The sequence below is a fragment of the Salvelinus sp. IW2-2015 genome, linkage group LG7, assembly GCF_002910315.2.
Source record: "Salvelinus sp. IW2-2015 linkage group LG7, ASM291031v2, whole genome shotgun sequence".
NCBI lineage: Eukaryota > Metazoa > Chordata > Actinopteri > Salmoniformes > Salmonidae > Salvelinus > Salvelinus sp. IW2-2015.
In genome coordinates, this window is record NC_036847.1 from 22,034,625 (window position 1) to 22,050,825 (window position 16,201).

General features: G+C 39.7%; 1 protein-coding gene across 1 annotated transcript in view; it reads left to right on the forward strand.

The window, feature by feature from the left end:
- The first annotated feature begins 5,445 nt into the window (after positions 1-5,445).
- Positions 5,446-16,201, forward strand: part of LOC111966592 (immunoglobulin-like and fibronectin type III domain-containing protein 1) — a 72,209-nt gene continuing 61,453 nt past the window's right edge. Inside the window, exon 1 of the mRNA XM_070444330.1 lies at positions 5,446-5,484. Coding sequence (XP_070300431.1) covers positions 5,446-5,484 — 39 coding nt within the window. The remainder of the gene's footprint in view (positions 5,485-16,201) is intronic.

The window sequence follows — 16,201 nt, forward strand, 5'->3', positions numbered from 1 at the left end:
AAAAATCGGAAATGATGGCTGGATTCACAAGATGTTTATCTTTCATTTGCTGTATTGGACTTGTGATTTCATGAAATTATATTATATGATATCCCTGTCCCGTTAGGCTAGGCTATGCTAGTCAGCTTTTTTGATGAGGATGCTCCCGGATCCGGGATGGGTAGCACTGAAAGGTTTTTTTTATCTATCCATAAAAAAAAACAGTAATTTGAAAGTTTTGCTTCAGTGAAGTTTCAAATGCATCCTGTCATTACTAAATGCAAGGGCGCGACTTTCACTGGGGACAGAGGGGACATTTGCATTTTTGTCCCCCACAGTTTGATCATTGGAATGTGATACAAAATGCAACAACGGTGTGCTTTAGGACCATGCGGACACCTCCGAGCGGTCGGGTTGGCTGTTTGGAGTGTTTATCCGATTGGAATTAGGACCGTGCGGACACCACAGAATGGGCTGACAGGTTGTGTGAAGACGAAGCTTCTGAAAGGCTGGCTGGACCAGCACGGAAGAGTTAAACATTGTTCAGTGCGTACGTGTTGCGCTCTTTCACCGAGTTGTAAAAAAAAAAAAAGCAGAACAGAAACTGGATACTCTTTAGTTGACTGATACAGCTGGGAAGGTAACTGCTGTTTAACTTAACAGAAAAAAATGAAACTTTTTTTATAGCATACCTTTTAGGAGTGGGAAGATTTTCAGAAATATGGGTAAACAATATTTAGGCCTATTTTTAGGCAGTGTAGTAAACTATAGCCTAATCATAGGCCTATTTAGGAAGTACATTTCCTTGGAAAGATAACTGCCCCATTCTTCTCCGCCCATGTATCAAGTGTAACTTACGGTTTCATAAAGTGTGTCATCTATAACCGTATGTCATGCTCTATTAATTAGGGCTAGGCATCCCGCCAGCAGGACACATGTCGACAACTTCCGGTGAAATTGGAGGGCGCGCAATTCAAATAAATAATCATAAAAATGATGGTTATTAAACATCTAGGTACATACAAGTGTCTTATATCAGTTAAAAGCTTAAATTCTTGTTAATCTAACTGCATTGTCCGATTTACAATAGGCTTTACAGCAAAAGCATGCCATGCAATTGTTTGAGGACGACGCCCCACGTCAAAATATTTTTCAACCAGCACAGGCTTCATAAAATCACAAATAGCGATTAAATATTCACTTACTTTTCGAAAATCTTCTTTTGATTTGCAATCCAACGTGTCCCAGCTATAACATGCATGCTCGTTTTGTTAGATAAAGTCCTTCTTTGTATCCCAAAAAGTCTGTTAACTTCTAATTGGTCCCAATCCCGGATCCGGGAGCACCCCCCACAGTAAAAAACCTGACTAGCATAGCCTAGCATAGCGTCACAAGTAAATAGTAGCATCTAAATATCATTAAATCACAAGTCCAAGACACCAGATGAAAGATACACATCTTGTGAATCCAGCCATCATTGCTGATTTTTAAAATGTTTTACAGGGAAGACACAATATGTAAATCTATTAGCTAACCACGATAGCAAAAGACACAACTTTTTTCCTGCATAGGTAGCTATCACAATTTCGACCAAATAAAGATATATATAGCCAATAACCAAGAAACAACTTCATCAGATGACAGTCTGATAACATATTTATTGTATAGCATATGTTTTTTTAGAAAAATGTGCATATTTCAGGTATAAATCACAGTTCTACATTGCAGCTGCAATCTGAAATAGTGCCGAAGCAGCCAGAATAATTACAGAGACCAACGTCAAATACCGAAATACTCATCATAAAACATTTCTGAAAAATACACAGCGTACAGCAAATGAAAGACCAACATCTTGTGAATCCAGCCAATATTTCTGATTTTTTAAGTGTTTTACAGCGAAAACACAATTTAGCATTATATTAGCTTACCACAATAGCCGGAAACACAAGCCGTTTACCAGTAGCAAAGGTTAGCGATCGTAACAATCCAGCAAAAGATATATAATTTTTGACTAACCTTGATATACTTCATCAGATGACAGTCCTGTAACATCATATTACACAATGCATATAGGTTTTGTTCGAAAATGTGCATATTTAGCYGCACAAATCGTGGTTATACAATGTGATTAGTAGCAACATTTCAGGCAATCTGGCCGGCGCCATCTTGGAGAGGCACCTAATCTAATCGATAACTAATCGTAAACTTGACTAAAAAATACATTAGTTCTTAATGCAACCGCTGTGTTCGATTTTTAAAATTAACGTTACTCGACATTCAGCGTGCGTTACAGCGAGACCATGCCTAAATCAATGGCGGACTAATAATTTTACATCTTTCCACAGATATACGAATTAACATCATAAATAGCCCTTACTTTTGGATGATCTTCCATCAGAATCTTGGGCAAGTGGTCCTTTGTCCAGAACAATCGTCTTTTGGTTGAAAGATGTCCTCTACTCCTGTAGAAATTAGCTGCTAACGCCGATATACCGGAGAGGTGCCCAACTCGTGATAACGCCTGACAAAGAAACTCCAGAAAATCGCAATAAACTGCTATAAACTGCTATAAGTCGGTTTAAATTAACTACCTTATGAAGTTTTTAAGACAAAAAACAAATTAAATCAGAGCCGGAGATATAGAACTGCTAAACCGAAAGCTTTTGAAGAAGCCATGCCGGTCTCCCTCATGCGTCAGGCGCCTCGTCGAAAAGGTCAGTACTTCCGTTCCAAGAGGTTTTATACTCCCCCAGATGGTGCTATCCGCTCCATTCAAAGTCTCACCGCTTACTGACATCTAGAGGAAGGCGTATGCAGTGCATGTAGCCCCATAGCTTATAAGGGAATTTATAAACCGACCCTGGAACAGAGACCTCAATTTCAGAAATCTCACTTCTTGACAGGAAGTGTGCTGTAGAATGAGTTCTGTTTCACTCAGAGAAATAATTCAAACGGTTTTAGAAACTAGAGAGTGTTTTCTATCCAATAGTAATAATAATATGCATATTGTACGAGCAAGAATTGAGTACGAGGCAGTTTAATCTGGGAACGAAAAATCTTCAAAGTGTAAACAGCACCCCCTATTGAGAAAAGGTTTAACTTCTCTGCGCTACGGATCCCTTTTACGGGATCATTTTCCTAAACAACGGCTGAATTGCAGGGCGCAAAATATTACTAAAACTATTTATAATCATGCAATCACAAGTGAAATATACCAAAACACACCTTAGCTTGTTGTTAATCCACCTATCGTGTCAGATTTAGAAAATATGCTTTACAGAGGAAGAAATCCAAGCTTTTGTGAGTGTATCAATCAATGCTAGAACAGCTAGCCCCAAATTAGCATGGTCACGAAAGTCAGAAAAGCAATAAAATTCATCGCTTACCTTTGATAATCTTCGCATGCAATCACAGGTGAAATATACCAAAACACAGTTTAGCTTGTTGTTAATCCACCTATCGTGTCAGATTTTGAAAATATGCTTTGCAACGAAAGCAATCTAAGCTTTTGTGAGTGTATCAATCAATGCTAGAACAGTTAGCCTTATATTAGCTTTGTTAGCTTGGTCACGAAAGTCAGAAAAGCAATCAAATTAATCGCTTACCTTTGATAATCTTCGGATGTTTGCACTCACGAGACTCCCAGTTAGACAACAAATGTTATTTTTGTTCGATAAATATTACTTTTATAACAAAAAAACGCCATTTGGGTTGRGCGTTATGTTCAGAAAACCAAAGCCTCGTTCCGTTCGACGAAAATTCCAAAAAGTATCCGTAATGGTCGTAGAAACATGTCAAATGTTTTTTATAATCAATCCTCAGATTGTTTTTAACAAACATAATCGATAATATTTCAACCGGACCGTAACCTATTCAATAAGAGAGAAAAAGAAAATGGAGAGCTACCCTCTCGCGCGCAGGAACTAATCGGAGGACACCTGACTACTTTTGAAAAATCTCGCTCATTTTTCAAAATAAAAGCCTGAAACTATGTCTAAAGCCTGGTCACAGCCTGAGGAAGCCATTGGAAAAGGAATCTGGTTGATACCCCTTTAAATGGAAGAAAGACGGGCCAGGAAACACAGATTTAAAATTAAAATAAATCACTTCCGAGTTAGATTTTCTCAGGTTTTCGCCTGCAGAATTAGTTTTGTTATACTCACAGACATAATTTTGACAGTTTTGGAAACTTTGGAGTGTTTTCTATCCTAATCTGTAAATTATATGCATATTCTACGATCTGGACGTGAGAAATAGTTTGTTTACCTTGGGAACGTTATTTAAAAAAATAATAATAATCTGATCCCTAGCGTCAAGAGGTTAAGTTGGCACCATCAATTTGAGTAATCAACTCGTTCAACATACAGAGAAAGGAATCGAAAAAGATACCGCTAAACTTTGTTAAAACAAGTCAAAATAAGTTTCTATTTAATCCTTAGGTAACCTAAAATGTAATTAAACTATAATATTTCATACGGAAAGAAGTATGTTCAATAGGAAAGTAAAATTAGCAGGTGCGTGTCTTCTTCGTCGCGCGCGCACAGACTAATTTTCAACTCTGATTCCCAGTACTAAAACTCAAAATTCTTCCTCGTTTGGGAAGAAACAAGCCTGAAACCTTGAACAAAGACTGTTGACATCCAGTGGAAGCCATAGCAATTGCAATCTGGGAGCTGGAGTTGCATATGCCCCATAGCTTTTAATTGTAAGCGCAAGGGCTCTCAAAAACAATAAATTCTGGTTGGTTTTTCTTTGGATTTTCTCCTATCATATCAATTGCATTATAGGCTCATACATTATTTTAAGATTTCTACAAACTTCAAAGTGTTTTCTATCCAATGGTACCAATTATATGCATATCCTGGCTTCTGGGTCTGAGTAACAGGCCGTTTACTTTGGGCACGTCAGTCAGACAGGAAGTGGAGAAAAATAGACCCTAGCCTGATTAAAGGGCTTATAAATGTAGCATAACATTTTAGGGAAAGTTGAGGTCAGGTCCAATATTGGCTATGCACCCAAGAGGGAAAGAGGTTTGGCCATCCTAGAAATGTTTGAGAGTATGGCATGACAAGGTTATAGATGCTTTGTGAAGCCAATAAATTTAAATTATTTATAAAGCCTTTATTAAGTGGTGCTTATGTCACCCTTTAAAAAGCACAGGTTTATGTCATATTGGACATAGTGGGTTAAAGTCACATTTGACATTAGTTTGTTCTGAAGAATGCATTGCCATAGAAATGTACCTGGCTAAAAGGTGAGCCACTCGTGTCACCGGTTATCCCAAGTTAAACTGTCTATCTAATAACTGTATATCTCGCAACGTAGTGCACCACTCTGACCTAACTCAGCTATATGTAGTCTTTGGCTCACATGAGTACTGTATGTTATCTATTAACCATGACAAAGACCTACAGGGGCATATCTTTCAGATGGTTAGCTGCCATTCTGTGAGAGGAGAGGTATACGATGGGGATCCCAGATAGCCCTCAGAGATATATTCCTCAGGTACATTGCAACCAACAGGCAATAGAGCTGTATTACACTTTACCGCTGGATTTCTTAAAATGCTACTAACTGGAGATTACATGCACCTGTGTGCTAAAGCAAACTTGGTTGCAATCAAAAACCCACGAGAATAAACCAGCCGATCAGTGGGTCTCTCGTTACCATGGTTATGATACCAGACAGCAGTGTCTAGGTTCTCTACTCCCTCCCCTTATGAAATATCGACATATCAGGAGCATCAGAAACCGTAAGGCTGATGAATGTAAAAATACTTTTTAGAAACTGGGTGGTTCGAGCCCTACATGCTGATTGGCTGAAAGCCGTGGTATATCAGAACGTATACTACAGCAATGAAAAAAATCACAATTGACTTGATTTAGTAACAAGGTATGGACAGTTCAGGGATATTTTACCCCCGATCTTGATAAGAAATTACCATAACAAACACTTTTAAGGACAATTGTATTTAATAGATTACATAAATTGGAATCTAATAAAATAACAAGAATAGGCTACACCAACATTAGTTTTCCTATTCATACAACATGTCGAGTAAATTACCACAGTAGATTTGTTGTGGTAGATGAGGAAATACTTTACTTCAGTTGCACGGAATGATTGTCAAATAGATAAAATTGCCCTTAGTCTGCTTAAAAAGTAGGACTAAGTTGTTCAAATGATAATACCCACTGCAGGGCGAACATGTCTTGAAAGACTTTGGTAGCAAGCAGGACTAGGGTAACACAAACATCAGCTTTTAAGGAGCGGTAATGAAGTGACTAATAATGGTTGTAATTGATATCAGCTGTGCGGGTGAATTTAGCGCGTATTGATGGTTTAACGAGAGATCAGCTGGCAATGATCTGGTGGCCATCGATGCCCAGTTCGCCTGCTTTGGCTAAGCGTTATTTGTTTCAGTCAATCCTGCATTAGGCCTGTGAATTAGATGAATCAATAGGAGAATTGAGCAGGCTGTGGTATCTTTGGAATCATTGGAAAGTTAAATTGGAGATTATGGAGGACGAAAAAAAGAAAATTGCATAATGTGGGGGTGGGATAAAGTATGACTTTCCTTGGTAATACGTGAGGGAATTGATTGGTAAAATCCATTTGCAATCAACGTCATTACTATTATATGACATTTACCAGTCCATTTCATGTGGAGAGCACATGATTTGGCAGATGTAGAGAGGATATTTTGTAGGGATTTCATCTCCTGTACTGATGCATTATTGTATTTTTTATTAAAAAATCCCATTTTTAGAGCCATCCATGCAAACACTAGACACCAAAGATGATGCTTTTATTTTATTCTTGTAAATGTACCATTCAGTTATTTTCTGTAGTCTACTTGAAGTGTGAAGGACCACTGAACATTTATACCACAAGTTTATTGTGAGAAAGATGTGTGTCTCTCTCTCTGCCTCCAGTTCTGCTGAACTCATAAATCTAATATATTCAACTTTAGTGCAGCCTAAGCATTTCATTAGCTTTATCTGACATCTACTCTATTAAGTTTGACTTCTGCAGCATTTGCAGTAGCAAGCAGCAAAGTTAAAAGAATGATAGGCACCCCATTGCAATGTTCTTCGTGGTCTTCAAATTGCTACTTGCAGCTGGCCTGACTTGAGTAGCCTGATTGTGCTGTCTTGTGCCAATGACTATAGGAGTTGGCAGGTACCAGTACAATATAGGTTCAGCAAATCCACTTATTGTTTGGGATACCTTTACATGTACTTTCAGAGGTCATTCAATTCAAAATTCATCAATAATAAAAAGCAGATTCTGTCTAAAGAGACAAGACTAACAAGGGAATACATTAACTGATAGTACAGGTAGATAGCAATAAAAACAATACTACAGAGCTACAAAATAAGTTAGAGGAAAAACAAAAAGAGCTGGAGGAACTTTTCAAGAAGGTTCTAATGTAATCTATTACAAAAATAAAGCAAACTGGATAGAATATGGTGAAAAATGCACCAAATTCTTCCTGAATCTCCAACACAAGAACGATACCAAAAAATAATTTGCAGGAACTCATTACTAAAGACGGAGTCATCTATGATTCCCCGAATTATATTTTAAAAGATAAATACTTTAAGCAGATGTTTTCTTTTCCGTCTCATCCTCCCCCTCTGAACGACGATTACTGTAAGGAATTCTTCCCAATTAATAAAAAAAATTGAAAATTAACTAAATGTACTAAAAGATCAGTGGGAAGGTCAAGTTACAGAGGAAGTACTTGAGGCTATTAAATCTTTTCAGTCTGGAAAAACCCCAGGGCTTTTTTTTCTATATACTAAAATGTCCATTATTAGTTTGTTTTAACTACTTCTATAGAAATTATAGTTTGTCAGGTACTCAGCAGGAAGTTCTGATTTCACTATTATTAAAAAAAGACCCAGATAGCAAATATAAAGATCCAGTCTATTTAAAAAACTGGAGGCCCCTTACACTTCAATGTTGTGATGGAAAAATACTAGCAAAATGCACTCAGAATTAAAAAGGTTTTACCAGGTATTGTTCATCCTGATCAGAGAGGTTTTTTACATGGATGATACATTGGAGATAATATGACAACTACCAGAAATAATAGAACAACATGAAACATCTAAGAAGCCAGGCCTGGCATTTATAGTGGATTTTGAAAGGCCTTTGATAAAGTAAGACTGGATTTGATTTACATTTTTTCAATTTCGGTGATTGTCTTATAAAATGGGTAAAAGTAATGTATAGCAACACCAGATGTAAAATAGTAAGTAGTGGCTACTTCTCATAGTGTTTTGAATTGTCATATCTATTCGTTATGGCCATCGAAATGCTAGCTATTAAAATCAGATCAAATAACAACATTCGAGGATTAGAAATCCAAGACTTAAAAACAAAGGTGTCGACGTATGCCGATGACTCAAGTTTTATATTAAGTCCGCAAGCTGGATCCCTGCAATGTCTCATTCTGGACTTTCTGGACTAAAACCTAATTATGATAAGTGTACAATATTATGTATTTGATCTTTTAAAAAATACAACTTTTACGTTACCTTGCAGTTTACCTATAAAATGGGCTAACAGTGAAGTAGACATACTTGGTATAGATATCACAGAATATATAAATGAGCTCTCGACAATGAATTTCAATAGAAAACTTGCAAAAATAGACTAGCTCCTGCAATCATGGAGAGGTACAGTTGAAGTCTGAAGTTTAAATACACTTAGGTTGGAGTCATTAAAACTAGTTTTTAACCACTCCATACATTTCTTGTTAACAAACTATAGTTTTGGCAAGTCGGTTAGGACGTCTACTTTGTGCATGACAAAAGTAATATTTCCAACAATTGTTTACGGACAGATTATTTCACTTAGAATTCACTGTATCACAATTCCAGTGGGTCAGAAGTTTACATACACTAAATTGACTGTGCCTTTAAACAGCTTGGAAAATCCAGAAAATTATGTCATGGCTTTAGAAGCTTCTGATAGGCTAATTGACATCCTTTGAGTCAGTTGGAGGTTTACCTGTGGATGTATTTGAAGGCCTACCTTCAAACTCAGTGCCTCTTTGCTTGACATCTTGGGAAAATCAAAAGAAATCAGCCAAAAAGTGTAGACCTCCGCAAGTCTGGTTCATCCATGGGAGCAATTTCCAAACGCCTGAAGGTACCACGTTCATCTGTACAAACAATAGTACGCAAGTATAAACACCATTAAAAAAAGTGCATCTCCAAAGTGGTAGGCATGTTGTGTAAATCAAATAATACAACCCCACAAAATCTATTATAATTCCAGTTTGTAAGGCAACAATATAGGAAAAATGCCAAGGGAGGTGAACACTTTCGCAAGCCACTGTATGGTGCATTGAAAGCCGAAGAGGGTGGCCAGCAGAGAAATGTGGGATGGGCTGAGGGTTGGGATGTGGAAGTTGATGTGTTGAGACAAGTGAGAGTGGAGTTGATGTGCGGGGGATAGAATGACGGTCAAAGATAAAAGTAAAGAAATGAAGTAAAAATAATACAAAACAAAAGTACGTTTGAATGACACTGTGTTTTTACACATGCATATACACAGTGGTGGAAAAAGTACACAATTGTCATACTTGAGTAAAAGTAAAGATACCTTCATAGAAAATGACTCAAGTAAAAGTGAAAGTCACCCAGTAAAATACTACTTGAGTAAGAGTCTAAAAGTATTTGGTTTTAAATATACTTTAGTATCAAAAGTAAATGTAATCGCTAAAATGTACTTAAGTATCAAAAGTAAAAGTATAAATTATTTCAAATTCCTTATTTAAGCAAACCAGACAGCACCATTTTCTTGTTCTTTAAATATATGCATAGACAGGAGCACACTCCAACATGGAATTCATTTATTTTTCTTGGGGGGGGGGGGGTCTTGGAGGGCTGGTGGTTGGGAGCTTGGGCCGGTGGCTTGTCCCTGTTTTTGACCTTGTGGAAGATCTGTCAACGTGCCCTTGAGCAGGGAGTTGGCCCTGTTTGCTTCTGTGGGTAGCTCTGGATGGGAGACGGTTAAATGACTGAATGTGATGAAAATGTTGAGCGGCTTCACTGCAAGTAGATTGTATGTTTTAAAATTCTATAAAAATAAATAAAAGGTACCAGGCTATGGCTAGGATGACTATAATCTGTGACCAGCATCATGGTGTCACAGCGGCCTGATGAGAGTGACAGGCGATCAATTGTAGGGGTGCTAACAGATAGTTCCATTAAACTGGCTGTTCAACCAGCTGTCACAGTCAAAACCACTGCTGCCACCCCCTTCTCTCATCCCTGCCTTAAAAAACCTATGCTGTATCGTTCACTGTGACCTACATTGTATCTGGCAGGATAACCATCTTATCATTGATGCAGTTGGATCATATTTCAAACAGAGTCTATGTCTGAGATGATAAGCTACATTAATTGGTAGGATAGTAAATGACAGCAATACTGTATGCAAATGGAAGAGCATCATCCCTGAGAGTTACTCTATAAACTTAGTTGTGTCTGACAGAAGTACCGACTTCAGCATACCTCTCTAAAGTCCTCCATATATTTCCATTCAAATCTATTTCAGTGACTATGCAGTATGTAAACTTATCAACTTTTCTATTTGCTTCAGAGTTGCATCTATTAGAATGTTTTTGTTCTACACCCATTCTAAAGCACCCTTCCTCCCCCTGAAGACTGACTGACAAAGCAAATGAGTACAGATTTCCCAGAGGCTCGAGCCATACATACATATTGCCCTTGAACAACCCAGATAGGTCTGTCGGTGTAGGCCTACTCCTGAGTGGATTATCACTAATAAGCTACAGCTCTGGCTGCTATCTCTCTGCAGGATCATGTTCACGAACACAGTGGCTCTTGCCAACAGAGCTGAATCACTTGTCAGTCATCAGCCTTTACCCCATACAATATAGACTATACTCTTGACAAGTGAAGAGAATGTAACAGGTCAAATATCATCTTTAGAGTACCAACACCAGCATAGTCATAACTATGACAACAATGGGGATCAATATAGGATTACCGTAATTTATTGATATTGCCAGAGTGGTAATTAAAATGTGATATGAAACTTGGACTCATTAAAGAAGTGGCTCTTTGCCCATCGTTATCATGGCAGTCACTGCATGGATGTAGCAGGTATGTCCAAAAATGAAATGAATGCAAGAATACAAGCGTGCATCATCAAATCTAATTTTATTGGTCACATACACATGATTAACAGACGTTAATGCGAGTGTAGCGAAATGCTTGTGCTTCTAGTTCCCGACAGTGCAGTAATATCTAATAAGTAATCTAACAATTCCCCAACAACTACCTAATACACACAAATCTAAAGGGATGAATAAGAATATGTACATAAAAATATATGGAAGAGCGATGGCTGAGCGGCATAGGCAAGGCGCAATAGATGGTATAAGGTAGAGTATATACATATGATATGAGTAATGTAAGATATGTTAACATTATTAGTGGCATTGTATAACCCTCTTGTTGTGTTCGTTTCATGTTAATTAATTCTGTGTTCCCGGTCCAAAATGACCACCTCATTATAGCTAATTATAAATCCATAATAATCCATATATTATCACCAAATGTTGTGTTAGATCTTTTAATCAACTTAAGTTCTTGTGAACATTACAAATGTTGAACTTCTATTTGCTATTTATGGCCTGTAGGCCTCATTGACCTGAGCTCAAAATGCTTAATGTATGGATTATTTTGGCTATAACTGTCACACCCTGATCTGTTTCACCTGTCCTCATTATTGTCTCCACCCCGTCCAGGTGTCGCTTGTTTTCCCCAGTGTATTTATCCCTGTGTTTCCTGTCTCTGTGCCAGTTTGTCTTGAATGTCCAAGCCTACCAGCGGTTTTCCCGTTTTCCTGCTTTGCCTCTTCTCCTTTTTCTAGTGTGGTGGCTTATTTCTGCTTAACCAAATGAGGAGAGTTACAAACTTCACACACCAGTCAGAGTTACACTTAAACTACATCTTTAATAATAAGAGCTTTGCAATAGCATTTGACTTTCAATGATGCACCATTTCTAATGAACCATTGGAAGTGACATCAGAAAAGTACAAAGACCTTTTATAGCCAAGATACACCCCTCTCAACCTACATGACGAACCACAGATCTTAGGAACAGTTCACAAAGAGACTTTATAATTGAGAAAGGAGTATCCCTTATCCAGATAACATTCGCTATAAATTATCGTTCTGTTTGGTCCCTAAAATGAGGTTCTAATCTCGTTCCTGGTACTTCATAGCACAGAACCATTACCTCATCCAATGGCATAACAAATGTTAACTCTAGATACTCCCATCTCAAGTAAACCCTCTCTTGACCCCCACTCCTGGACAAGCTCACTGAGGGGAGTGAGCCTCTAGGTCATACACTATCCCAGGATAAGTGCAACATCAGAGAGGACATACAATGTTTCCAGACACTGCCATACACCTCCCCTCAATGCGAAAGGAGGGAGTGACTTGCGCACAGACATTGTGGAGACAAGTAATTGGTCCCCCCTTAATCACGCCATCCCTTCCCATGGTTTAACAGATACATTCACATATGAAGACAATGTTCCATCCTGTCCTCTTCCCTTTCTGATATTCTGCATAGGACCAGGGATATGTGAAAGACAAGCCTGACCTCTCCCCTCTCTGGGCCCCAAGTGACTGAGCCCCAGCTGAGGGAAGAAATGCAACTGCCAACACTATAGTCTATTAGAAATACATTCTAATAAAAAGTATATCACATAAGAATATTATGCAGATATGACATCTTAATTACTTATGTTACCCAACTAATTCTGATTCATCCACCACACTAGTCCTCCCGGTTTTGACCCTTGCCTGTTCTGGACTCTGTACCCGCCTGCCTGACCATTCTGCCTGCCCTGACCTCGAGCCTGCCTGTCACTCTGTACCTCCTGGACTCTGATCTGGTTATGAGCATTTGCCTGTCCACAACCATTCTCTTGCCTATTCCCTTTGGATTTATTAAACATCTTAAACTCCAACCATCTGCCTCCTGTGTCTGCATTTGGGTCTCGCCTAGTGTCATGATAATAACAAATACTCAGATGAAACATATTGTGCTATTTATCACAGAGTTTAACAAGGACTCTCTCCTCCTCACCAGTGTAATGATCAAAGATATGATCAAGAGCCTCACATACAGTATATCGTTTAGTCATAGTGCTACCACAGAATGAATTGTGAGCAAGGCCTCAAAAAAGCTTCATATACCAGAGCTACGAGAAAAGTTCTATGTATTATTGAAACAATGTTGCGATTGTTTATGAGAATGCCAACAGGTCTGGTTCCTATGGGGAAAGATTCTATTGGGGAAAGGTTCATTTGGTGGTTGCCATGGAAGCCAAGAAGGGGAGTGAGGTGTGTGTGTGTGTGCTCAAACATACATGCATGTGGGGGTCTGGAAGAGGACGTGTGTCCATCTGATGAATGGGCATGTGCCTGAACTAAATTGTATACACTAATTGTAGTCTCACCCATTCATTCCTAATGTCCGGTCATTTTTGACCGGGAACACCACAGGTGTACACAAGTTAAATAAATGTAAATGTATGTATTTTGTGTGTTCAGATGCCCTGTGTGGACAAAGTCATGGAACCTTATGACAATCAGATTAAATGAAGTACAATTTACAAGAGAACTTGTAAAACGGTCAATTCGACCGGAACACAGCAGGAGGGTTAAAGTGACTAGTGATCCATTTATTAAAGTGGTCAGTGATATGAGTCTCTATGTAGGAAGTAGCCTCTCTGAGTTAGTGATTGCTGTTTAGCAGTCTGATGGCCTTGAGATGGAAGCTTTTTTTCAGTTTCTCGGCCCCATCTTTGATGCACCTGTACTGACCTCGCCTTCTGGATGGTAGAGAGGTGAACAGGCAGTGGCTCGTGTGGTTGTTGTCCTTGATTATATTTTTGGCCTTCCTGTGACATTGGGTGCTGTAGGTGTCTTGGAGTGCAGGTAGTTTGCTCCTGGTGATGCGTTGTGCAGACGACTCCACCCTCTGGAGAGCCCTGCGGTTGAGGGCGGTGCAGTTTCCGTACCAGGCGGTGATACACCCTGACAGGATGACCTCGATTGTGCATCTGTACAAGTTTGTCAGGGTTTTAGGTGACAAGCCAAATTTCTTCAATCTCCTTAGGTTGAAGAGGCGCTGTTGCGCTTCTTCACCACACAGTCTGTGTGGGTGGACCATTACAGTTTGTCTGTGATGTGTACACCGGGGAAAGTTTAAACCTTCTCCACTACTGTCCCTTTGATGTGGATAGAGTGTGCTCCCTCTGCTGTTTCCTGAAGCCCACAATCATCTCCTTTGTTTTGTTGACATTGAGTGAGAGGTTGTTTGCCTAACACCACACTCTGAGTGCCTTCATCTCCTCCCTGTAGGCTGTCTCGTCGTTGTTGGTAATCAATCCCACTACTGTTGTGTTGTCTGCAAACTTGATGATTGAGTTGGAGGCGTGCATGGCCACGCAGTCATGGGTGAACAGGGAGTACAGGAGGGGGCTGAGCACGCACCCTTGTGGGGCCCCGGTGTTGAGGGTCAGCGAAGTGGAGATGTTGTTTCCTACCTTCACCACCTGGGGGCGGCCCAGAAAGTCCAGGACCCAATTGCACAGAACGGGGTTGAGACCCAGGGCCTCCAGCTTAATGATGAGGTTGGAGTGTACTATGTTGTTAAAACTTCTTATGGCTGCAATCCCGTTAACGGGATGATATGACAACAGCCAGTGAAAGTGCAGGGCGCCAAATTCAAACAACAGAAATCTCATAATTAAAATTCTTCAAACATACATACACTGACTAATTCCCCTCTCATTCAGCCCCACATCACAGTAGAAGCTTCATTCTAGGTTCTGCAGACTGTTGACATCTAGTGGAAGCCGTACGAAGTGCAAACAGATCCATATCCTACTGTGTTTTCAATAGGCGATGAGTTGAAAATCGGACAACCTCAGATTTCTCACTTCCTGCTTGGATTTCTTCTCAGGTTTTTGCCTGCCATATGAGTTCTGTTATGTTACAGACATAATTCAAACAGTGTTTTCTATCCAATACTAATAATAATATGCATATATTAGCAACTATGACTGAGGAGCAGGCTGTTTACTCTGGGCAACTCTGTGCACCCTTCATTCAAGCTACTCAATACTGCCCCTGCAGCCATAAGAAGTTAAATGCTGAGCTGTAGTCAATGAACAGCATTCTTACATAGGTATTCCTCTTGTCCAGATGGGATAGGGCAGTGTGCAGTGTGATGGCGATTGCATCGTCTGTGGACCTGTTGGGGCGGTATGCAAATTGAAGTGGGTCTAGGGTGGCAGGTAAGGTGGAGGTGATATGATCCTTGATTAGTCTCTCAAAGCACTTCATGATGACAGAAGTGAGTTCTACGGGGTGGTAGTCATTTAGTTCAGTTATCTTTGCCTTCTTGGGTACAGGAATATTGGTAGCCATCTTGAAGCATTTGGGGACAGCAGACTGGAATAGGGAGTGATTGAATATGTCAGTAAACACACCAGCCAGCTGGTCTGCGCATACTCTGAGGACGTGGCTAGGGATGCTGTTTGTGCCAGCAGCCTTGCAAGGGTTAACACGTTTAAATGCTTTACTCACGTCGGCCACAGAGAAGGAAAGACCACAGTCCTTGTTAGCGGGCCGCGACGGTGGATCCTCAAAGCGGGCAAAGAAGGTGTTTAGTTTGTCTGGAAGCAAGACGTCGGTGTCTGTGACGTGGCTGGTTTTCTTTTTGTAGTCCGTGATTTCCTGTAGACCCTGCCACATACTTCTTGTGTCTGAGCCATTGAATTGCGACTCCACTTTGTCCCTATACCGACATTTCACTTGTTTGATTGCCTTGCGGAGGGAATAACTACACTATTTATATTCGGCCATATTCCCAGTACTCTTCCCATGGTTAAATGCAGGGGTTTGCTCTCTTTCAGTTTTGCGCGAATGCTGCCATTCATCCACGGTTTCTGGTTAGGGTAGGTTTTAATAGTCACAGTGGGTACAACATCTCCAATGCACTTCCTTATAAACTCACTCACCGAGTCAGTGTATGGATCGATGTTATTCTCTGAGGCTGCCCGGAACATTTCCCAGTCCACATGATCAAAACAATCTTGAGGCGTGGATCCTGATTGGTCAGACCAGCGTTGAATGGTTCTAGTCACAG